Below are 24,924 nucleotides of genomic sequence, written 5' to 3'. Positions count from 1 at the left end.
AGTGGAAGAAGTTTAGGCTAGAGCTAAGAGTCCCAGGTTCAAATCCTGGTGACAACTGCTCTTCTCTGAGCTCCGTTTTACTTTCCTATGGAGAAAGGTTAACACCATCCAATTCTTTGGGGTGCTGTAGGGACAGAGAAGGAGCCGGGAGTTGGGATGCTCCCCAGGATTTTTTGTGAAGAGGGACACTGATATGGTTTGAATTTGAAAACAGGTCCCTGTATTCGGCATTCGGCTTTCTCATACAAGGGTCCACAAGGACAGAAGATGCACGGATAAGGTAATGGGCATGGCACTACTTCTGGGAGGTCATCGCCACCTGCAAGGAAGTATCAGGCTGTGTATGGAGGTGGAGGCGTGGCTCTCATGCTCTCCCACAGTTCAGGATTTACTGGAAAGCTTATGCCTAAAGCCTTGTGTTTATCGCATGCCTAGAAAAGGGGCTGATCCTTTTAGGTCTTTGCCACAGGGCATAGACAAATCCTGAACAAAAGTATTCCGAGCAAGCTCTAATTATGTCCTGTTGATTCGAAAATTCTAGAAAGACGGGGAAATGCTAGAAAGATACAGAAAGGCAGAGAGAGAGAGAGAGAGAGAGAGAGAGAGAGATATTCAGAGGAGAGGAGAGAGAAGGGAAGGGGAGGGTTGGGAAGGGGAGGGGAGGAAGGGTTGGGGAGGGGAGGGAGGGAGGGAGGGAAGGGTTGGGGAGGAGAGGAGGGGAGGAGGAGAGGAGAGGAGAGGAGAGGAGAGGAGAGGAGAGGAGAGGAGAGGAGAGGAGAGGAGAGGGGAGGAGAGGAGGCACAAGAGGACGGACAGAATCTTCTTTGAGAGAAACAGCCTGAAGATTTTAACAAGCACTCAGTATCTCCACCTCCCCAGTGCGGGCTCTTACTGCAATGTCAGAAACTGCAGTTCAGTCACATTTTTAAAAACTCAAAAGTGATTTTACTATTCATGGACCAAATGCATCCTGCAAACCTGGCATCCTCCCGTGAGCCCATCCATTTTTGCATGGTGGGCCCTTTTTTGAAATTATGATTCAATTCTATTTTAAGAGATTTTGGAAAATATGGTGGTAAGGACTTGGCCAAATTCAAATCTTGAATTTGGCATTAAAAGGACAGAATTTTTGTAAGGATAGAATCGGGGCCAGACAGCAATCAGAAGCTAGAAAAGTCTGCATCGACCCCACATATAAATATCATCTCTGTTTCCGTACCATGTCTGATTGCCATTTTACTCAGTTATGGGAGGTAGGCTTGGCTGGCAGCAGAGCTCCTGGTCCAGGAGAAGCCACCGGTGTGGGCCCAGGTTACTCTTCAGAGTTCCTCTCACTTCAGCCTCATTCGGTGGCCCCATCTGTCAATCAGCATGTGTCCCTACCTGCTTACTCCAGTCTGCCTTGCTATGTTGTTGCTTCTTTTTCCTAGTGGGTTTCTGGATACTCCGAGGCTGGATCTCTGACTCCAGCAGGAGACCTTATTCAGGGCTGAGGCAAGACTTTGCCTGTTGTGTGTACATAGAGCTGGGAGAGCACAGCAATAGCCAATATTTTTTGTCATGGAAACAAGAAACCAGTGAAGAGAAATACAAGGCAAGAGTTAAGGAGGAGACCAAAATGCATATCAAATGACGAAGCAGCAACTTAAAACCAGGAGGAAGCTAGCTAGAGAGCAGGAGGACATACGGGCACGGGTGTGAGGCCTCATCAAACTCAGTGACGATGTACTTCAAGGTACAGGTGACTTAAGAAAAGATAAAGTGGGTTTTTAGCAAAGCAGAGGGCCAATTCTTCTGAGACTTTAGAGATCATGGAGATGGCTTCTGTTAGGTGAAGACAGAGTATGGAAGAAACTGTGATTTCCAGTTCCCCATTACACTGCCTGAAACACGGAAAGAAATGAGGACATTCCCAAGCTGAACAACCAGGGGTCATGGGAAGGTTTGGTTAATATGCCAACAGCTCTCGGGTGGAGGTCTACTGCTAACAGAAAATCTTCATTCTCCTTTATCTTCTAGCTGTGCCATATCCAATATAGCAGACAATAGAGTCATGCCACCAATTACTGGTTTCAATGCTGTTATTCCAAATCATGATGTGCCTTAGTTGAAAAACAAACACAGAATTTTGGAAACTTGACACAAACAAAATTTGAAATATTTCATTGATATTTCTTCTTAATAGTTTGTATAATGTTATGAGATATGTAGAATTAATAAACTCTATTAATAAAATGAGACTAATCTTTTTCTTTCACTGTACTAGTGTGTTTACCAGATAATGTAAAGTTATAACCTAGCTTTATTTGTGGCTCATATTTTCCCGCTAGGAACTGCATTTTTTACAAAAGCCACCTCTACACTCTCTGAAGAGCCCAACCATTGCCTTGGGAACATGAGAAGGCATTTCTAATATGTAAAGATGAGATAGAATTAAGGCAGACTAGCTTTCTTTTAGGGCTGTGACAGTCAGCAGCAAGCCAAGCATGCAAGTATTGGCCATGACTTTTTTTTTTAAGTAACAGGTTCTTCTCCAAAAAGAAGGGTAAAGGAAGCAGCCATCAAATTCACACACAGTAAACTTTAACTTTAGGAGGCATATTTTAACAAAAACAAAGAAAGAACTCCTATAAACAAAATCTTAGCAATAACGAAGTAGAATAGATAGGTCCCAGACATCTGTAGAAATAAAATCCAAATAATTATATGAAGGTGATAAGGTTCACTATAAAATGTACTCTCTGTACTAGAAACCAATAATACCTGAGTCAACTCAATTAACTGTCTATAACTGGCCTTTGAAAGAACTTAAGTTATATGCCAAGTGACAGCCCCAAACATGAGAGTTGTGGCCAGGTTGTTGATGCTGCTGTATTTATTTTCACAGTGACACTGGCTTTTAAGGCTCAGATGCAACAAGCTGACCACCTGGAGGGAGGCATAGAGTTAGGCTCTAATTCACACACTTTAAAAGACTCAGTGATATGGGGTATGAAGTTGCTAGTTTGTGCTTGCAAGCCATTAAGTCCAGTGATAGGAAATGTTGACCTATGACGATAGGAAAACAAGCTTAGAAAGAGTCATAGGGAAGAAATACCAAATGGGAAATGTAATCAGAGGTGGAGTGCAATGCGGCCAAGGCAATGTGTGTGCAGGCTCTGAAAACACCAGAACCTCACTGACAGTTCAACACACAGGAAGGGGCTGGTGGCTCTTCATAGACCCTGTCTTGACTGTGACTTAGCCTATCATGTCAAAGTAAAGTAAAAGGATGCACAGCTATTTTAATTCACATATCCAAGAGATACAGAAGCATAGAGAGAATCTTCAAGCTGTGTTTGATGCCAGATGACTTCTCTTTAAAAAAAAAAAAAAGACAGCTAGAGTCCTGGGGTGTATTTGTACACACACACGCACGCACACACGCACGCACGTACGCACGCACACACGAATATGCCCACACAAACACCAAAGAGCAATAGAGAACTACTCAGTAATGTCTGGTCAACAAAAACAAGCTTTTATAACAAAGTATCATTTAAAGTTCTGTGATTTCTGTTCCAAGAGCCCAGTGAAGACTGAACAAACAGCGCTTTCTGCAGCCTGAGTCCCATTAAAACACAAAGATGATCTTTTAGGGAAATATTGACAATGTCCTTAAACACAATAACCTTCATCAATTTCCATTTTGTGGATTTCACCTGTCAGTGTAAAAGCAAAAGGTGGAAAATGAGCCCAGGGTCAGGGAAGGATGGGAGTGGGACCTCATGATCAGTCAGGATGGGCAGGGAAGAAAGGAAGAAACCAAGGTCTGTCTAGACATGAACTTACTAGGGCAGAGAAATGGTATTGATGAACTCTGCGTGTGTTTGCTCATCTATGAATCTTTCTACTGCTTCAGGATGGAAGGAACTGAACCTTTTTCCCTCTCTCCAATTCCTTATACATATTTGGAGAGAGGTAAGCCCAGTTGCTTCTTCATCTAAAAGTAGCATCTTTGGTACCCATGGCCACTTTAGATGACTGAACTATGGGGAGATGATGGGGTATGAAGACTAATGGATACTGTAGTACTGGCTGGAATAAATGGCCAAAAAATTCCTCTTCCCAAGCAATCCTAGAGGCAGTGCAATCAGTTGTTGGTGTGTTTTTATCAGTCAAACGTCAGTGAGAAACTGAGGCAAGTCAGCAGCATGTTACTGGAAGCCAAGAGGGCTCTTGGTGTCTCCTGTTGACAAGGTAAAGAACAGAATATCTTAAGGACTTCCTCAGATCCCAAGAGAGCTTATCATTTCAAATGCCCAATCACAGTAAGGAATGATTCTTGAGATGGTTATCATTTGTGTTTTTCCAAACAGATATCTTATCTTTTTAAAGACTGTAGCATAGCATCTGTACTATTTGCTTGGGAAACATGTATCTTCTCATGTTCAGACTATGTGTGTTGTTGGTCCAACTCCATTGTCAGCTTTCATAGATTCAGATGTGACTCAGGCCTGGGTAATCAACATTATTTCTGGCATAACATAAGACAAGTCAATAAAAGACCAGTCTTTGCTACCAGTCTTTGAAGAGAGCCTTCTGAAAATGAAGTCAGTATTAAAGAAAGCAAGCTGGGCGATGAGATGAGAGCAAAGGAGAGCACCAGTTGATTTTCTGAAGCCAGCAGTTCTTGAGGCCAGGTTAACAGGGACAAGGTTTTCTAGCAGGGTGGCTTTCTTGAGCATTGTCCCTTATGCTTATGTCATTCTGATTTGCATTCTTTTTAGGAAAGTCGAATATGAACTTTGAGGTCTGACTGCATTTCCCTAAAGTCAAAACTCTCCTGGGAATCCAGTTTTTCTACCCCTACTTATTCCCTGATGCTAAATTTTCACTTGTGCAGATTTGAAAATGCTTCTCACCCTTACATACAAAATTTTCTCCTCTTTGTAAGTGGCATTGTGTTGAGTTCCCTCAAGTTGGCTTGTCAGAGCCCACATGGGATTTAATAAATAAAATTGTGGTCACAGTGAGACGGGAATAGGTTCAAGCCCTAAATCTGATATTAAACAACCCCATGCAAGCTGTTTGACCTTGGATGGACCACTAATCTCTGAATTTCTGGGTTTTCCCCTGTTGTTTTGTTTTTATTTTCTTTTAATCATTTTATTTAGATCTATTTATTTTCATTTTATTTTTTGTCTGTATGTAGGTCTGAGTGTCACATTGTATAGTGCCTTGGAGCCCAGAAGAGAGCTCTAGACCCCCAGAGACTGGACAGATGGTTGTGAGCCACCACATGGGTGCTGGGGATGACCCTAGGTCCCTTGCAAAAACAGCCAGTGCTCTTAACTGCTGAGAGCCTGCTCTTAAGCCTTCTGGGTCTCTCTCTCTCTCTCTCTCTCTCTCTCTCTCTCTCTCTCTCTCTCTCTCTCTCCCTCTCTCTCTCTCTCTCTCTCTTGTAACATGTGAACTAAAGAATATTAATAATGATAGTATATATCTATATAACTATTTAACAATCCCACCTTTTTTTTTTCCTTTTATTGGGGCAGAGTCTTGTGTAACCCACTTGGCTTCAGAATCACTGCGTAGCTGAAGGTGACCTTCAGTACTGGATACTTCTATTGCCTTCTTTTGCCAAGTGCTCAGACTATAAGTGTGTGCCACCATGCACAACCAGTTGAACCATATCTAAAATGATTCTCATTACATCAGATTATTAATTTCACACATTTTCTTTACAGTTTCTTTCAGCCACAACCATCATCAGTGTTTCATGAAACCACATTGTTGTTGTGTAGAAACGCCAGTGACCAATCCTTTAGGGCATCAGAAATCTATCATTTCCATGGTCTGCACCCATCCACTCACCTACCACCAGTTGACTCTTCACTTACTCAATAAGCATTTCTCATTTGCATCACACTACATGTTGGGTAATGGTCTAAGTTCATGGTACTCCCCTTTAGAGTATGACTGACACTGTAAAAGAGGTCACAGACATACAATGTCACTCATTAAGTGACCACACTAATACATAATTTAAAAGCCTTGATAATGCTGTAAAGGCCCATCATAGATGTCTTGAAGGCATACAACATGGAGTCTTGTCTGGCTGGAGGGAGAAACAAAGAGAGGCCTTCCAAAGAGCCATGAGCACGAGTTGCCTGCACTGATGGGTTGGGTGAGGATGGGGGCACTGTGTCAGGTGCTGTGTTGGACCTGCCTTCTGGTGGAACGATAATTCCTAAGTTACTTTCCCCAAACTCTTCATAGAGAAAACACCATCATTTCCTCTGTGGGAAAGAAGGAATTCAGAAACATTTGGATCTGATCTCAGGGAAGCATCTGCTGACTTCGCCAGCACACTTCTGATTTACCCAGGACTTCACCTGTGCAGCTTCTCCGGCTCCTTTAACTTCATACCTTGAGAGAGTCGCTTAACTTCCCTGGGTCTCAGATTTCTCATCCATAAAACACGAGGCTGCAGTTTTATTTATATGGTTTTTAAAGGTCTCTCTCATATTCAGCATTCCTTGTTTCTAGAAATAAACTAGAGTTAACCAGGGAGGGGCCTAAGTCCTACCAAGCAGACTTGCAGCTTTATTTGAAAACCAAAAATCAGCTTGCATTCAGAGTACAAAAAAAAATGTCACAGGGAGGGTAGTTATTGAAATGCATGTTGGATGGAGCCAAAAATAGCTAATGCATCGGCAGTTAATGCAGGGAAACTGCGATGGAGTGTTTCCTTGGCAACCGAGTAACTCAAAGGTAAAGTAACTGGGTTTGATCAAAGACTAGTTTCTGCACTTCTCTACTCTCTATGGGTTTTAATTTTATTATAATTCAGTATTAAGGGGAAAATGGTTGACAAATTCATTTCACTGAAAACAAAGGTCACCGCCCTCCCCCCCCACCAAAAAAAAAAAAAAAAAAGAAAAGGCCAAAACAGTTGAACCAAACAAGCAAACCCTCTACCATGATAAGTCTGATCACCCTGTGTGCCCTTGAAGGCAGGCACATGGCCTAGGACACTGGCTCCTTCAAGCTACTAAATTATTTGGGAGAATCAACACTGAAATTCACATGAATCTGACATCTGTCAATCTGGATGTAAAGCTTTGGATTTCAAACCAAAGCCAGCTCTTTGCAGAGAAGGAGAAAGGACAATGGTGCAGATGCTTAGCATGCACAGTCAATACTGCAGAGGTTGCTAGGCAACAGCAGAAAGGCTGTCAAACATCCCCTGGTGCATCCAATGGAATAGGAGCAACCCAAGTCACTGCAGAGAGGTGAGAGTCTGTGCAATCCTGGAAGATGTGCTCAGTTTGACATCGTTTAAAAGGTGAAACACAAAACATAAATCCTTTGGTCATGGTCAGAGAGGAATGATGGACATTTTCCTCCAAGAGTAGTTTAGTTCTGAATACATTTTCAATAGGACCAAATCCCTACAAGTGAGTGTGCCCAGGTTGCATGGAGGCTCTGAGTGTGCCCAGGTTGCAGGGAGGCTCTGAAACTGAGTGTGCCCAGGTTTCAGGGAGGCTCTGAAAGTGAGTGTGCCCAGGTTGCATGGAGGCTCTGAAACTGAGTGTGCCCAGGTTGCAGGGAGACTCTGAAACTGAGTGTGCCAAAGTTGCATGGAGGCTCTGTGCAAGGTCTGCAAGTTATTGTGACCTGATTCAAAATGGAGCTCTGAGTGCCAGAGGGTTGATATGGTGCCCGGGCTGAAGCCTGGGTTATAGTAGGTTTTAGCAAACATTCATTCTCAAGGTCATTGCTATGAAACTCCTCAGGCCTGTGGTTCTGGAGTAAGAGTAAGATTTTAATCTGCAGTCCCCCCTTTGTCCTTCTTCTTTCAGGTGACAATTTCACTTTAACTCCAAAGAGACTGGCAAAGAGAAGTCAGGATTTGACAAAGGGTCAAGTAGCTTTCCTTTTTATCCCCCCAGCAGTAGTGTTTAGTGAGCAAACATTGATCACGGGTCATTAATTTACACAAACGTCCTTGGAAAAGCCAGAAGATACATGAAGAATGGGTGCTAGGTCTGATTCAAAGAATTTGAGCTGTAATTAGGACTTAAACAAGAGGAGGGTCTGATTGATGACACTAACAGAAGCAGACCCAACCGAAACATGCTGTGAACACGGAAGCGGAATGATAAATGGCCTTCTAAAGCCCAGCCGAGGTCGGGCGGGGTGGGCGAAATCTCACCTAAGAACAATCAGTTGCCCCCTCATTGTTCATAGACAGGGCCAGCCACTTGTTTGTTGTGTCTGCTCAAAAGAGATCTGAATGTACAAGCTGCGAATTTCCTGAATTTGACCACACAGCGCCTTTCCTTAAAGGCCTTGCAAAATTACAGAAAAGTCAGCACAGGGCAGGGATGAGAGACCAGAGTTACTGAAGACTCTGTTGGATGCCCACATATCTGGCCAAGGTCTCTCAGCTATCCCACACTGTCCTTTAGAACCCCCTGGTCATCCACGATTTTTATTACATACTTGAAGGATCACGTGTACACTGTGAAGTGAACTCAAGGTCTGAAGCCTTGTCTGGGCTTCTTGATTGGCTGCCAACATGGACCTAGGTCTTCACCTTGCTCATTTGATACAAACGGCTCCGTTAGGGATAGACACCCCCTGTGATTCTTCCAGCCTGAACACTCGCTCATCTATAAAACTGCAAAAAATAGCAACACATTTGGTCTCGTGTATCCCCAAAGGTAAAGAAGACTGAAGAAGAAAGCAGAAGCTAGAGATGAGATGCTGCCAAATGCCCAGAATGTGATGTGAAAAAAAGCAGGGGAACTTTGTCAACGGAGAGGAGAGAAGAAGTCAGAACAAGAGTGGGAATGGATCTCCTCCACCAGGCACCACAGCCCTAGATGGGCGGCATCTAGCCCATCCATCATACCCGCATCTCTTTGGAAGGCCCCCTTCTCCCCCTCCTTCCTCAAGCTTCCATCCATTTTCCTATGTCAGAGACATAATGTGTATTTGACAGCTGATAATTTCCAGAGTCATCGGCCCTTTAGTTGATGAAACGCACGGCACTTGGGGGGTTTTCTGGGAGTTTACGAACATCAGGACACTCTGGACAGGGCTTCTAAAATATTACACGTAATGAGGGAAGAAGATAAACAGTTTTTCTATCTGAAAAAAAAAACTTTTTAACTAACTGTCTGGTCTTCAGGAGGGGTGACTTCAAGAACAGTTTTATTCTCTTGGTTATTCGTGTCTGTGTAATATGCTTGGTATTACAGTGGAATGTGCACCACATTTCCTAAAGAAACAAAACGCTGCCTAGTTTATAATGACTAAATAAATGTGATTCGTGCAAATGGCCCCTGATTAGCAGAAGCATAACAACAATAACTCAGCCATCTTTCATTATCTTAAGAGTTTAAATTTTATTACATTAGCCATTTTTGCATTCATTTGGCACTTAACTCTTTTACAATTGATATACATATATCAAAAATGTCTTGGTGAGTTTCCAAAAACATTATAATGCATGTTTAAAGATGTGTCCAAGTCCATTGTGGCATTTTTTTCTTAAGCTCTACAAAACTCAATAGAAAATTGTCCCTTCCAATGTTATTAGTTATCTTATTGAAGACCTGGACTCCTTTCCTAGTTTGGTGAAGATGACTATGATGAAGGACTTTTAGATTTCTTAACTGTGTAGAAACACTACATTTGCTATGATGGTAGAATCTAAAGGATTCTAGCCATCTAGCTCTTAGTGAAATCGTGTCTTTACTGTGGCTTCATAAAGTTTGGAAGGGACAAGTATAGATGGCACATAAGAAAAAACAGTGTAATGGAGTAAGTGTTCCTTCTAGAATCTAGAAAATGTAACAAATCCCAGGGAGCGGAGTCACCACCATCCGGAATCAGAGGAGAGGAGCTTGCATCGTAGCCTAGCTGATGGAATTTTGTTTGATCCCATTGACCTAGACGTTTGGAGCTAGTTGTGGCCTGCACTTTGGATGGTTGCCCCCGAGAATCACTTCTGATGGACAGCTGAATTATGCCCCAAGTGTCCTTCTGACTACTCGTTTGGGCAAAAGAATCTAAAACAAACCTGTGTACCATTGAAGACATAGTGCACTCCTGGACTGGTCACTAAAATACAAGAAAATTAAACTCCCACACTTTAGTGGGACTGTGAACAAGGAGATACTCTGGAATGTTCTCTTACCTTTACGGCTACCAGGATCTTATCCTGCTCAGGACGGAGGTTATAGCACTCAGCGAGGAAGACTTTTCCAAAGGCGCCTTCCCCCAGCTCCCTCTTGAGAACGATGTTGTGCCGCTTGATATGCTGAACAACTGAAAGAGAAAGCACCCGACTCGTCACTCGACAGCGTCCCTAGGACTGGCCACACTATGTGTCTATTCCCATCCCTTCTGCTCTTTCACTGTGTTTGGTGGAGGAACTGCACTGTTTGCACCCGCGTAGGCAGCAGGATTCCTGTACAGCTCCTCTGTGGTTGCAATGTTTCGTAAAACAAGAGTGGTGATCAAGGTTTTGATGGGAATTAGAACCCCCCCCCCCAGTAATTCACGTGTTTCTGATCTCTGTGAGCCTCGGGGACTCTGAGCAGTGCTGTTCAGAAGTAAAAGGACACAGAGTAACATCCAGTTTGCAAGCAGCATCTGGACTTCAGAGGAGGGAACTGTGCCCATTAGGAGAGTGCCGTGTAAAAGCAAGGGCTGCCCAACTTAAATCTCGACTTTACTCCATGGCTGTCACGTCCTCACTGGGAATTAAGCTGCCATTTTTGTTCACTCCACACTCCAATAAGACCCAGGCAAGCAAGCATTTAACTGATTTGAGATTTGATTAACACATTAATTGGTTTCCTCCAAATAGGAGGGAAGCTGGTGGCAGGGTAGTTAAAGCCACTGTTGCTTTCATTGTCTTCATAACTACTGTTGAGGACAGTTTTCCCGTGTAGAAATTGAGAGCAGAAGGCAGACCTTTCCTTTAGGAAATGGGCATCAGTATTTGCTGACTTCGTTGTGATCTGGGGCATAGATTATCTGAAAATGTCCTTTGCTAATGTATTACCTCCAAACACAGTAGATGTCTCTTTTATACTTTGGGTCACAAATAAAGATTTTGTGATTGTCAGTATAGTCTGATTGTCATTATAGTCTACGTACTAAATATTACTGAAGGATCTTGTTTCACAAGTTTGATGATACTCTCAGTTAACTAAAGTAATAGTACTAAGTATGTATGTAACAAAGCAGCCTGATTCTCTGAAAATTCAAGAACGTGGGTAAAACAAATAAACAAACGAAACAAATCAGTTACAAAAGCCACAATCTGACGTTTCCACACTGTTGAGCTAATAAGAAACTCTTGCCATTTTCCTCCTTGAAAACATCAGGGAGTATCCTAATTTGCATCTTTCTATTTCTCTTGAACAAGCCAGGAAGACCCGCCCATCGCGAAGCCATGCCTATCGCGAAGCCCGGTCCACGGAGCTTGCCACCCCAGCAGTGCTCTTATTCCAGCCAGTGCTCAACCCTTCCAGTCCCTGCTCAATTCTTGCAATTCCACAAGCTCCCAAGAGCACTCAGACTTTGCAGCCTTCTCCGATGAAGGCCACGCCCTGGCTTCTCCCAGCAGCTCAACACTCTGATGGCGGTAGAGCCCAGCTATTCTGAAGCTTCTCTTGCATCCTCTCTGCCCTGTCCTTGCTGACGTCTTGAATTCTCCACTCACCCAACCAAACACCTGCCTCACATTTTCTCTCTCGGGTCTTAGAGAATCGGGAACTTGCCTGAGCTTCAGATGTCCGGACACCAGGCTGCTGTCTGCCCCTTGGGTTTTGGTGGTGAAGAGTTCACAGGTGCAGGGAGATTTGGGTTAGCTCTTGGCTAGACTGTAAGCTCAAAGTTCCTGGGAGTGGGGGCCTTCGAGCAGGAGGGAAAGTGCTTCACCTGGGTCCTGTTCCCCTTTTACCCCATTTTCCTGAAAGGCCCTGCGATCGATCGTTTGCCTAATTTCCCTCAAGATATCCCAGAGGGGCAAGCCACGGACTCCAGGACGAGTAAGTTAAGTGTCCATGGTGCAAGCAGGGAGAAGTCTCACCTGCTTCTTTCCTCTGAGATCGGTGACCCTCGTCTTTTCACTTTGGAAACTTGAGGAAAAACCACTGCAAACTCAACATTAAAAACTAAATGAGGGTCAGTAAGATGCCCTGGAGAGTAAGACCAAGCCTGATGAGCTGAATTTGAATCCTTCAGTCCACATAGTGGAAGGGCAGAGCTGACTCCTGCCTGTTGTGCTCTGCCCGACACACAGACACACATACACAGACACACATACACAGACACACACACAGACACACACACAGACACACACACAGACACACACACAGACACACACACAGACACACACACAGACACACACACACACACACACACATACACACACACACATCAATTAATAATGAAATGTATCAATGAGTAAGATTCCCAACTCCCTCATAAACTGCTCCCTTTGTTAGAAGAAAACCTCAAGACAATGGTTGACTCTGCCAGGTTTTCTTTGAAATTTAAACTGTTCCTGTGCCCCACTCCCCTGTCCCCAAGGAGATATCATTGACGGAATTTTCCAGACTGGAAATTTGGCGCCCTTGGTCATTTGCCTCATGAGCAGTAGAAAGGAGACAATTTTCAGTATTATATTGCAATCGTATTATCGGCAGTGAAAATAATGCATTGGGTCACAAAGTGGCTGTCCTGGCTTAACTTGCAAGCTGCCTCAAAAACATTTAAATTCAATTCTTGGTATAGATTCCCCCCAGAAGTAAAAATGTTATGCACACACAAAGGCAATAATGTATCAATCCATGTCCATATCCATTATTACTGAATCTAAAACTAATAAAGATATAAATAACTATAGCTCTATCCACTTAAGGTCTCAAGCAGGAAATGTGTCTTTCCCATTTCCAGGATAATGACATTTTGTAGAAACCTTGGCCCCATGGACGCAGCCTGCCTAACACATGGGTCTTTTAGTGATCGCTATTGAGTGCCCTGCTTATGCCAAGAACTAAGTGACCTGATGTTTCTTTTTTCTTTTTTCTTTTTTCTTTTTTCTTTTTTTGAAAAAGTATTTAGAGTTCTGGGGAGGAAGATGCTGAACAGGAACGGCGGTTTCCATTGGGGGCACTCGAACCCTTCTGTTTACCCACAGTCCCAGGTCCCAGTCTACTCTGGAAGTGGCATTTGTAGACTGAACTCTGTGGTAGCAGGCAGGCTTTACCACCATCAACATCACCCCGATGATGCTGCAGTGAAATAGACATTTTATTGGAGACTGTTCTTCAGACTTCCACACTGATCATCTGTAAGCGTCTGAATATCTCATGATGAACCATTTTATTTTATTAGGAAACTGCCAAACAAACACAAAACACGAAAGTGACAAGCAGAATATGCCGTCACATGATTGGCAGTAGCTGGGTGCTAACTATCTCAGCCTATGGCAGCACATAGAGTAGGGGAAAATGTGCCCAGCTTTTGGAAGTCAGATTGTGTGAAATTGGAAATAGTGCTCTGCATTTTCATCTACATTTTTATCCCAATGTAAATTAGTACTAAATGGAAAATAGACATCCAAGATCACAGAAGCAAAGCACCTGGACAACAAAAGACTAAGTAAACACAGATTGTTCTGTTAGTGAAGTGAAGCGTGCACCAATACTGAGTCACCCTCAAGTTTATATCAAAACTAAAAAAAAAAACAAAAAACAAAAAAACAACCCAGTGTGCGTTATCATCAATTAATTTTCCTACCCCACACAGCGAGGTCAAAAGCCACATCTATTTAACAGATGACATCACAGCTAATTGACTTCCGGATGGTCGTAGAGAATCCACTTGTTTGTGCTTTTACAAGCATGGTTCCCACTGGAAGGAGGGAAGAGGCGCCTGCCTCATGCTCACTGCTGTTATGGGCCAGAGGATGTGTGGAGACTTGGGAGAGGCACTGGTCCTCGGGACAGTCTGCCAGGGCATTCCTACCTCCATCTTCACATCAAGCAAAAAGAAAGGGTTCTGACGAGCTAAATAACTCACCCAAGAGTCTACAGCTAGGAGCAGGAAGGTTCAAATTCTTTCACTATGACACTGTCTTTAATCTTCTGATAAAAAAACAAACTGAAAGAAACAGGGTGAGTTTTGCTTTGCCTACTTGGGGAATCACTGGTCTACTTTTGTCAATTTAATTCAACAAACTATTATTAAACACCTACTAGAGATGCCTGGGAATTTTCCCAGTAACAAGAAATGGGATGAGTACATTATCCTTATCCTTGAGGAGCTTACAAGCTAAATGTGCAATACCATCTACTTACATCTTTGTTCACAAAATCCTTCATGTATTGAATAAGATATGAAGAGAGACGAACCTCAAAGAGCAAATCCAGTCAGGTAAAATACTATCAACAGCTAAGACAAGGAGCTAAGTAAATGAAACTATGCAGGTTTTGTGTCCCATATCACATAGTTAGGAAGCCTAAGCCAAAACTTGACTCTACCTTTCCTTGCTGGAGAAGACCAAAGACCAACATAATTCTAAAAGTTTAGGCTTGATAAAGTAAAAAGCATAGACACTCCACTTGTAAAGTAAAATTCTCATGGCAATTAATTTCCAAAGGAATAAGCCAAGGTGATTTTTATAAGGGATTAGGCCAATGATTGATGCCCTGGACTCTGTCCCTACTGTAAGTAGGGAGTTTCCTAAGAAGAGCCCCCATGGCAGAGATCAGTGAGAAATTGAGCATACAGGACTGGAGAGATGGCTCAATGGTTCAGAGTATTTACTGCCCCTGCAGAGGACTCAAGTTCAATGCACATGGCAGCTCATAACCTTCTGGAATATCAGCTCCTGGGAATCTAATACCTTTTTCTGGCCTCCTTGGGCATGTATATGGTACACAAACGTACATGTGGGCAAAACACCCATATGTATTTTTAATTAAAATTTTTTAATGAAATAAATATACAACACAGAAGGCAACTTTGGCCTCAGCTTTGTGCAGGGAATCCACATAGTCTCAATAATATAACCCACGAAAGTAAAAGCCTATGGGTACATACAAAATTACTTTGGGCATGAAGTTGACAAATGGGTGTAATTTCTCTGAACCCACTGCTGGGCCTAGACCACATTAGGTTACCAAAATTCTACATGAATAAATAAAAGCATGAGAAAGAGAAAATAATGGTGGAAAGAGCTTGAAAGTGGGGACAGAGGGAGAAAAAGGACAAGGAGGCAAAGTGTGGGTGTGTCCCAAATAACAGCAGGTGATCCAGTATGGAAGGAGGGTGGAGCTGGGGCACCCAGCGCCTTGAATTCAGATGGGTTCTCACACTAAGAAATAGGGACATGAGGATAAATGACTTCATTGTGCTGTGCTTCTATTTCCTTGTCTTTCAATGAGTGATCTGGTGACAAATGGCATCTTGGGATTTCTCCAGGACATGCATTCTACAATCTATGGTTTATAATAATCTATCCATCTGTCAATCCATCAGTAATCTATCTATCTATCTATCTATCTATCTATCTATCTATCTATCTATCTATCTAATCTATCTATCCAGCTATTTGTCTGTCTATATATCTATCTATCTAGCTATTTGTCTATCTATCTATCTATCTATCTATCTATCTATCTATCTAATCTATCTATCTATCCAGCTATTTGTCTGTATATATCTATCTATCTAGCTATTTGTCTATCTATCTATCTATCTATCTATCTATCTATCATGTATCCATTTGTCAGTCTATCTACCTATCTTCTATCTATCCATTATCTATCTACCTACTGATCTATCTATCCTGACAACCCTCTATCTTCCACTCACCCATTCATCTGCTGTCTGAGTTCTACAGAGCAAAGCAGGTCTTTGCACATAGGGAGGAAGCAATATGTGCACCAAAACAAGGTTATTCTGGCTGTGGTAAAGCAAGTAGGGGTTCAGTTAGGGAGCTGCTATAAACTCGAGGGTAGACTCTGTCATCCATCTTTCCTCCCCAGGTCCTTTGTCCTCCATGAGCACAGAGCTCAGCATGACTGGCTTTCAGAGACTCTGTTCTCCACTGATCACAAAGGGGGCAGAGGATGTCACCAAGGGTTAATTCTCAGGGAATGTAAGGAAGGACAGGTGAAGACACAGGGACCCAAGTGGACTCATCAGAGGCAGGAGACAGGCCTGTAGATGATTCTGAGCAGAGAACAAGGCAGACAACCATGGATGGAGTAGTTAAGAGGAAGACAGACCACTGCTCTCTGGGGGTTTTGGAGCAGCAAAGGGCAGGCTCAGAGGCGGTCAGATCAATCTAGAAATGGCAAGGGGATGAGGACCAGGAAGGATTTTATGGTTTTGGGTGTGTGCAGATTAAGAGGGGTGATGGAGAGTGAGAAATTAAGCGGATAACAAAAGAAGCAGGAAAGGTAGAAGGACCGGAGGGAAGGGAGAAATAGCTGGTGGGGAGATCCCGAGGGCAGGTGCAGGGAGTACCTGGTAGAAGGTTACTGAAAACTGTGAGGATTTTGAGTGAACACCCTGTGAGGGCTTCTGCCTTGACTCCCATTGTAGCCATAGGCCACTGAGGAGTGAGCAGGAATTCAGGGCTCCCAAAAGCTTGTTAAGCACAAGCCATCTGAATTCCTCCAGCCAACCCTTGCATTAGGTGCAGTGAAGGACAAGGCAAACTCTTGCAACGGTGTAACCTTCCCGGGAGGGCAGCTGGCATCTGCCTGGATGCCTTGTTCAACAGCCAATAGCAGCAGCACAGCGCTCTTCATCCCAGACCCAATCCCAGCTCTCCGAGGGGGAATGGCCATGGCTGAGGGAACTGCAGTTCCTGTAACCTGAGCGTCACAGCAGGTGAGTAATGGAGTTATTTGAAGTTAAATTCAGTTTCTTGGCAGAAATGGGTAACCGGGGAGGGGGGGAGCCCCAGAAATCTTTCAAGCTGTTAGACTGAAAGGAACACCACACTTCAAAATACACAGACGGTACATCCTTCGCTTTGACATCGCCGAACAGCCAAAATTATATCTGTTCTACACACTGGCATGTGGCAGAATTGGATTGATTTGCCCTGACAGCTCTCCCTGCTGGGACAATACTTGTCAGTCAGCCCCAGCAATGTTTGTATTTTCAAAAATCATTATGCATAATAATCATACAGAACCCTGGGAGGTAGACCAGACAGTCTCCTCTGCACACCCTTCTGACCTCGAGTCCTTGAACTCTGAGGTTCTTCCTGCCCCTGAGGCTTCCAAACCTCCCACGGCACCCTGCTCACTGCCTCCTCGTAGGCCGGGCATGTCACCCTCCACTTGTGGCTCTACTCTGGTGTCCGTTTTGTCTCCACTCCTATGCCTTGCTTCCTAGAGTTTTCTGATTCATTTTTGCAAGAGTGGTCCTTAGCCAAAGCACCTACGAGAGGATTTGTAGGGACTACCATGTGCCACAGTGTGCTGTGATGTAAACATTTGAGCATTTTCTACATGTGTGTACACACTGCAGTGAGGGGGAGGGGCTGGGCAAGAAGCACACACCTAACATGGCAGTCCGAATGTGGTCAGTAGAGGAGGGACATCAGCTGGGCTTAGTGGGTCCCAGAGCCGGCTTAGAACCATTGGATTGGAACCCTCATGAGGAAAGTTCTGAACACCATAGAAAGGGACAAACATTTAGTTTGAAAACAGAGAAACCATGGGATTTCCCAAGGCCAAGGACATGACTGCTTCCAGAGCTGTTTTCTCTTGCTGTTGACTCTGCAACAGCTTCCTAAGAAGGTAGCTAAATGGTGGTCATACCCAATGATACATGGCCAGTTTCTGAAATCCAAAGGGTTGCTGGTAAGATATTTGGATGTATCCCAGGATTTTTCCAGCTCGGCGTGGCTACGGCTTTCTATGCAGTGAACATGTGAAGCCACAGAGCCAATGGCTGCTCTTCAATGTGCTCACGTGACGACTAACATCCTTGAAGGAGTATGACAGAAAATCTCTCAATCTGTGCACCCCCCCCCACAGGTCCTATCATTCATCATGTAAGGATGTATGTGAACAGGACAGTGGTCGGTGCTGTGGAACAGTAAAGACTGAGGAAGAGGCAGCTGAGTGGCCTCCATTATGTATCAGCTGCGTGCTAGGCACTGTGCTAAACCTTTTTTTTTTTTTCTACGTTATCATATTCAAACCTCCTAAGTGACCTGGGGAGAAACTGCATTCTCCATTTGCACAGTAAGAGAATGCAAGAGGTTGTGAAGTAACCTGGCTGCAGCCACACACCTGGAAAGTGAGCAGAGGTGCTAAGGTTTGACTTCAAAGCCCAAGGAAATACTTCCTGCCTCTCAGACTCTGGTCCTTTCCCTTGATGAGTACAATGTAATTGGGAGATGGCCAGTACATAAATAACAGTTATAAAATACAAAGCGTGTCATGACAGAGATGAAATATACAGGGTTAAGAGCTTTTAGATGTTTGGGAAAAGGCCCTCAGTACACGGTTGAAGGTTAGTTAGCGGATGCGTCACTCAAGTTTTCCATCGCACGCTGTGTAGGATTGAAATGTTTGTCTAAAGGGGAGCATTGTTGGATGTAACAAATTATGACATTTCCAGAATGCCAGGATGTCACTGACTTGATCACACCCTGGACTTTCATGTGCAGGCGTGTCTGCACTGAAGCCCAAAGCTGAAAACTATTTAGGTCAAAACAAATGAAGTTTCCATCCTCGCAGGCCAAACCAGACAGATATTTGCTATTTGATCTTGCTCAACTGAATCTATCACTATGCCTTCTTTTCTAAATGGACTTTCTGAATTTTAAAGAATTCATATATATGTATGTATGTATGTATGTATGTATGTATGTGTGTGTGTATGTATGTGTGTATATATATGAATATCTATATATTAAGAGAAAAAACAGTTAAAGTAACATGTGCTCATAGCATCATCAGAGAGTCTGGATGAAAACCACTAGAACCTTCCACACTCTTCCCTGTCTTGATCTCACTTCCTCGGCAACTTGATTATTGGTTTTCTGGGGATCGACTCCATGGCTCTAATCAGCCTTCTAACATTATTGAATCACTGTCAAAATTGTTACATTTGGTATTTAAACTATAATGATACAATAAGTGTCTTGGGATTCTAAAAGGCAAACTTGCTGTCTCATTTTTTACTCCATCTTTCAGGAGCCAACTGTCCCCATATTCAGTTCATCTCAAATCCTACTTAAACCTGTGATTAAAAGTTGGCTGGTTGGTGTAATTTCTCGAGCTCTCATGTCAGCTATGGAGCATCTGTGAACAACAGGAGGCCTGGCTAGGATTGGGCCATTGGTAAACATATAGAAAGGTCTTGCTTTAGAATGAGTAAGTCTACATGCAAGGGTAAAGAGGATGATTTTAGGGGGGCTCTTAAGTCCCCTAAGCTAGCATCATTAGAACATTTTAGAGAGGGATTTGGGGAGCTGTTTTCCTCCTAAGAATAAATATTGACTGCTTGATACTCTAGAGGTGCAGCTGTCCCTCCCCTGTGGCTAAGTCACTAGTTGCACCCTGTGGTATCAATCCAGAGTCACTCCAGATCCCACCAAACAAGCATGGCAGGCCTGTGTCCACTGCAGACCCCCAGATTCTGAGCTGACCACATTTCACACATGAGCATGGTACTTCAAACTCCAGAGGTCTTAGGATACTCAACCATGAGGGTATCCATTGGCTTGCCTGCACTTCAGCGTTACAAGAAGCAAACAGACACGCTGGGCTCACTGGCCGAATCCTCCTGGTCTTCAGCCGGTTTCTGAGCTTGTGCTGCCGGAAGCTTCCACAGAAGATGGAATGCTCTCTAAGAGCTCAGACAGGCTCAGGGCCTGAAGGCCTTAAACAGCCCACTCTTTTAATAAGTGAAGACAGCAAGTAGTCAAGTGTTAAGTTCCCAGAGCTGGCAGGTCCCAAAAATGCATCTGGTTGACTTTACTCTATCATTTTCATTATACTCTGATCCTTCTCACTAGAAAGAAACATTTACTAAAGAAACATTCACAGCTCAAATGTGTAAGAATGAAGGAGAGCAGGAGAGAAGATGGTTCTGTGAAGCTAATGGAATATTCTAGAGTGTGTTCTTAGCATGAAAAGTACTTTGTCTCTGAAGGTGGCATATTTATTCCTGTGGTTCCCTTGCCTATTCACACCATCTAGCTCGTTATTTAAAAAGATTTATTTATTTTTATTTTATGTAAATAGGTGCTTTGTCTATCTGTATGTCTATGTACTACATTTGTGCAGTGCCCACAGAGTCAACAAGAGGGGGTCAGGTCCCCTAGAACTGGCATTATGGATGGTGATTAGCTACCATGGGGGTACTGGGAGCCAGGTCTCTGTTCCCTGCAAGAGCAACAAGTGCTCTTAACCTCTGAGCCATCTCTCCAACCCTATCCACCACCCATCATGAACTGCAAAGTTCTGCGTGTCAGCTGGTGTGACAAATCCTGGGTGGTGGCAGCTGTTTTTCTCTTCTTATTGTATTGAGAATTCCATCCTTATATCCTTGTTTTGCTAAAGCCCCTCCCCCACACCTCTCTTTAACTCCTCCCTTAGCCCCTACTGCTCTGCTCTCCCAATTAAATGTCTGTTCTTTCTTTGAACCCATGGACTCCACTTAGCCCGCCGCATGTGTATCGGGACAGTGGCAGCCACTGTTTCTGAGCTGAGAGCAGATGTGTGATATGAGGTGTGGCACCCAGGCTTCTTCCCTCTCTGACTTATGATAAGGGCTTGTTCTCCGTCCTTCTGTCGTCTGGAAAACTTCCAGACTTCTGCAGTCAGCATCACAAACCCTGCTTGCAAGGATGAAGATAAAAGGCATGCAGCTAAGACGCAACTCTCTAAACACACAGATTCAGAAAAGAGCATAGTTCTACCCGTGAGGCTCCGGGCACCTGTTGGGGATTCCGTAGAGGGTCAAGCCAATTATCCACTACTGGTTCCTTAGGTTTGTGATGGAGTCCTGTAAAGAAGCTGCCTCCTCTTGACAGTGCTCTTCTGAAGGGAACGGTTCAGCCTGGGGGTTAAGATGCTATTCTTTCATTTAATGTGGGTTTAGGATTGTCAGGGCCAGAGGTATTGCGATCTGTCAATGATGGTGAGTAAATGTAGTTGAATCATGTGGACAGCTGAAGAAGAAATCATTAGGTGATAGCTGTGGCTCCACGGTCCTGATGCAGTACATCAGGAGACACTGGGGTTTGGACCAGTGAGGAGAGCTTGTGTGTCCCCCCCCCCATTTAAAGCTAGCAGTGAATGAGAGGGGAGCATTCATTCCAGGGGGTGAGACTTCTCAGCAGGTTTCTAAGTGAGCTGCCACAGGGCCACCATGCCAGTGTGTGAGTCATGGGTGAGGGAGGTCCCACTCAGAAGTTCTTGATGGAGACTGTGATGGGGCTGGACTCTCCTGTGCGATGGGTCCTGAAGTGGCCGCATGGTGGGGCCAGCAAGCACCCTGGTGTGGAGAGGGGAAATGGGCTACTCAGAGGGAGGAGGCAGCAATGGTGCTACACCTCACCACCTTCAGTCCAGCGGAGATCAAATAGCTCAGCATTGCCCCAGTCCCGGAATTAGCCTCAGCCCCACTGAGAGGCATTGGGGAGAGTTTGCCTTCTGAGGGGCATCAAACTGTCTCAAAAAGAGTGAAAGCCTAACCTTGGGTCTCTGTTATGGGCACCCACCTAACAGTACCCCAGCCAAACAACTGTCGTCTTTCGCCACAAATGGCCTCTTGGCTGCTAATTGACTGATGAGTTACTGGCCCTTTATGATTATAGATTAGCCAATGCTTTGCACATTGACTGCAAAGTTTCACCTTCACTTCAAGGTGTGTTCTTTCTACTTCTGAAAAAAAGGCTGCTGAAGACTAGCCTGCCATATTATGCTGGCAATCACCTCGGATATCTTGTATCTGGCCGGGCTTTTGACTACACAAGGAGGTGGCACTGGGCAAGGGACCCTCTCGAGCACCCCCTGCAATGATCATATGTCCAAATTGCTTAAGGATGCATCTCGTTACTGGTATGAGATTCCTCAGGAAACAAAGTCCTCCTTACACGGTTGTGTCCAGCCTTACGGTTGGACACAACATGATGAGTAAGAGTGGGGTGTGGTAAACCCAGACATAACTGCCCTGCCTACACAAGAAGCAGTGAACAGAAAGAGGGTGAAATCCATGGAGGATATCAGAGCCCCATGTCCAGGTGGTGACGGGAAAGCGAAGAATGAACAAGATGGAGGAGACCTCGGGTCATTCATAACCATCAGCTGACAGAAAGTCACTTGATAAGTTTGCCTCCCCTTTGATTTCTCTCCTTCTGGACACTATGGAGGGAAAAAAACAAACATGTTCTAAATAAAAAGCACTCAGAACAATTAAATGTCCCACAAATGTTATACGGCATGACCACTGCTACTGAGCAATTTGGCACTCAAGACTCTACAGTGCCTTATGGATACATTTTATTGGTTCCATTTAAAGTTAAACATCATGGACAAGCCACAATAATAGTGGGGCCCTCTGTTCTTGGAGCACTTCAAAGCTCATAAAGAACTTTCCCATGCTATTTTATTTGAACATTAAAACAGCTTTGTGAAAATCTCCAGAGCTCCTCTTGACAGCTGAGGAAATGGAGGTTTAAAGAGGCCACAGGCTCTTCTCCCCCATCAGTGCCCAGCCTCCAGCCCAGTTTGGGGAAGTCCAATGTTGTCTATGTGAAAGAAGCCTGGTAGGTATTCTGGAAAATAGGGTAAGGCAGCAAAACAAACAAGCAAAATTCTTCCTGGAGACAAAATTTGTAGGGGAAACATGGATGTCAATGTGAGATGCCAGTGTGGGGATCACACCAAGGTTTTCCCACTGGAGGGATACGAACTCCAGGAAGAGAAAAAGCCCATGCCGATGGTGACAACTGAAAAGGCTTTGTGAATGAAAGCGCCTGGGTGGGCTTGGGGAAAGCATAAATTTGAATAGGAGGGGGTCTGTAGGTGATGAGGTAAGGTGCGATGAGGCTCACACAGCTGAGGAGAGAGAGAGAGAGAGAGCCGCACTGGCATGAGCAGCGTAGATGGTGTCACACTGGCAAATGGGAGCTATCAATGGCTCACAAACGGCCAGGAAGCCTCACATTGGCAGCAAGGAGCATGCTGTATTGGATGAAAGCCCTCAGAAGCAGAGAGAGTAGCCGAGCTGCTGCTGTGTTAATAAGAGTGTGGTCTTGATGTTCTACAGAGCAGTGGTGGCGGCAAGGGAAACAGAGGGGTGCTATGGACCCTGTGAGCCACACCGTTTAATAATCACAACAAGATAGTTATTGATTCAGCTGTGGTGGTTCACATAACTCTCAGAAACCAGTCACTTTTTAAAACAGTCTCCTCTCAACCCCACGACCAGCCTGGATGATGCCGTATATTAAAGCCAAGGGTTCATCAAACTTCACGTAAGTTTAGCACAAAGGACCCCTCATTTCAGCCCTTCATCTTCTATCCAAGACTTCTCAGAAGCAAAGCATGATGAACCCTGCTTGCATAAACACCTGTGAAGGTCGTCGTGAATTCATACAGACTAATCCCAGCCTGTGATGTCAGACATCACCCTTCACTGGACCCACACAAGCTTCCTGAGGTAGAGGTGGACATGGGATGTGTAGCTAGTTTCTTTCCAGCCTGGTTCCACAGCCAATTAGCCCCAAATAAACACACTGATGCTGTATTAATCATAAAAATGTCAGCCGATGGCTAGGGCTTCTTACTGACTAGGTCTCTCTTAATTATTAACCCATAACTACTTATCTATGTCTTTCTGCATGGCCTTATCTTAGCAGAGAACACCTGGGTATCTACATGGCATCTCCTGTGGCCTCCCTCTGCCTTCCTCTCCCAGCCTTCTCTTGGTCTGTAGCCCCGCCTATGCTGTGCCTGGCTATTGGCCAGTCAGTGTTTTATTCATCCACCAATAAGAGAAACATATCCACAGAAGGATGTCCCCCATCAGGGATGAGGGCAGATGCAGAGAAACCCTAGAGTGGAGCAGCGCTAGCGGCATGAGATGGTGGAGGATGACTCTGTGGTGAAAGTGGACTCCAGTCTGTGCTACCGTGTTTGGGAGAGCGCCTCGGAAGGCGGTGCTAGATAAGGCAATAGGGATGGCCTCCCATGATGGCAGTAGTAATGTTATTTCCAAAATGGACGAACAATCTAAACTGGCAACTTGGTTCATTACACTCTGAGGAGCAGAGGGACTCATGAATGTTTGCTGTTGGCGTGGGCATGACCATGCCAAGGCCCTCAATGCCTCAGCCCTGTGGGAGGTACAAAACTTTCCCCAGGTGAGGCTCAGGGGTCTGGCAGAGGCTTCCTTTAATTGGTGTGTAGATGTTGTCCGTGTGTGCAAATTGTCTGCCATGGCCGCCTCTCCCTGGATGCTTATGGCATGAAGTCTGCTCCCCTACAGAGGCGACTCCTACAGACATTAGCTAAGCCATCTCCTTGTTCATGCATGTTAATATCCATGCCTCCTGCTTATCTGCATGCAATAACACGCCTTCATGTTCAGCTGTGCGCTCCTAGCTTCCCATTCAACCATGTGTAATAAACACACGCAGCTTCTGCTGTGCTGTGGCTTCTCCATCTAGGAACCCAGCCCACCGAGTCCCAGATTTTCTGTGCCTGTGTGTCTGCTGTTTCCTCATTCCCTCATAGGCCCTCAGGTCAGTCTCTGGAGAGGAGCCAGGGTGTGAACTGCCTTTGTCCTGTTGAGATGCAGCAAGAAGCCTCCAGAAGCAGACAGTTACATGCTCTTGGACTTCAAGCCTCCACAACCATAAAC

General features: G+C 44.4%; 1 protein-coding gene across 3 annotated transcripts in view; it reads right to left on the bottom strand.

Moving 5' to 3' along the window:
* Positions 1-24,924, bottom strand: part of Ntrk2 (neurotrophic receptor tyrosine kinase 2) — a 327,293-nt gene that overhangs the window by 70,466 nt on the left and 231,903 nt on the right. For all 3 annotated transcript variants that reach the window (XM_035441549.1, XM_035441550.1, XM_035441551.1), the window contains one exon: positions 10,193-10,323. In XM_035441549.1, the coding sequence (XP_035297440.1) occupies positions 10,193-10,323 (131 nt within the window). The remainder of the gene's footprint in view (positions 1-10,192; positions 10,324-24,924) is intronic.

Source organism: Cricetulus griseus, chromosome 3, assembly GCF_003668045.3.
Source record: "Cricetulus griseus strain 17A/GY chromosome 3, alternate assembly CriGri-PICRH-1.0, whole genome shotgun sequence".
Lineage (NCBI taxonomy): Eukaryota > Metazoa > Chordata > Mammalia > Rodentia > Cricetidae > Cricetulus > Cricetulus griseus.
The sequence above is the reverse complement of the archived record's forward strand: the minus strand, read 5'-3'. Positions and strand labels throughout refer to the sequence as shown.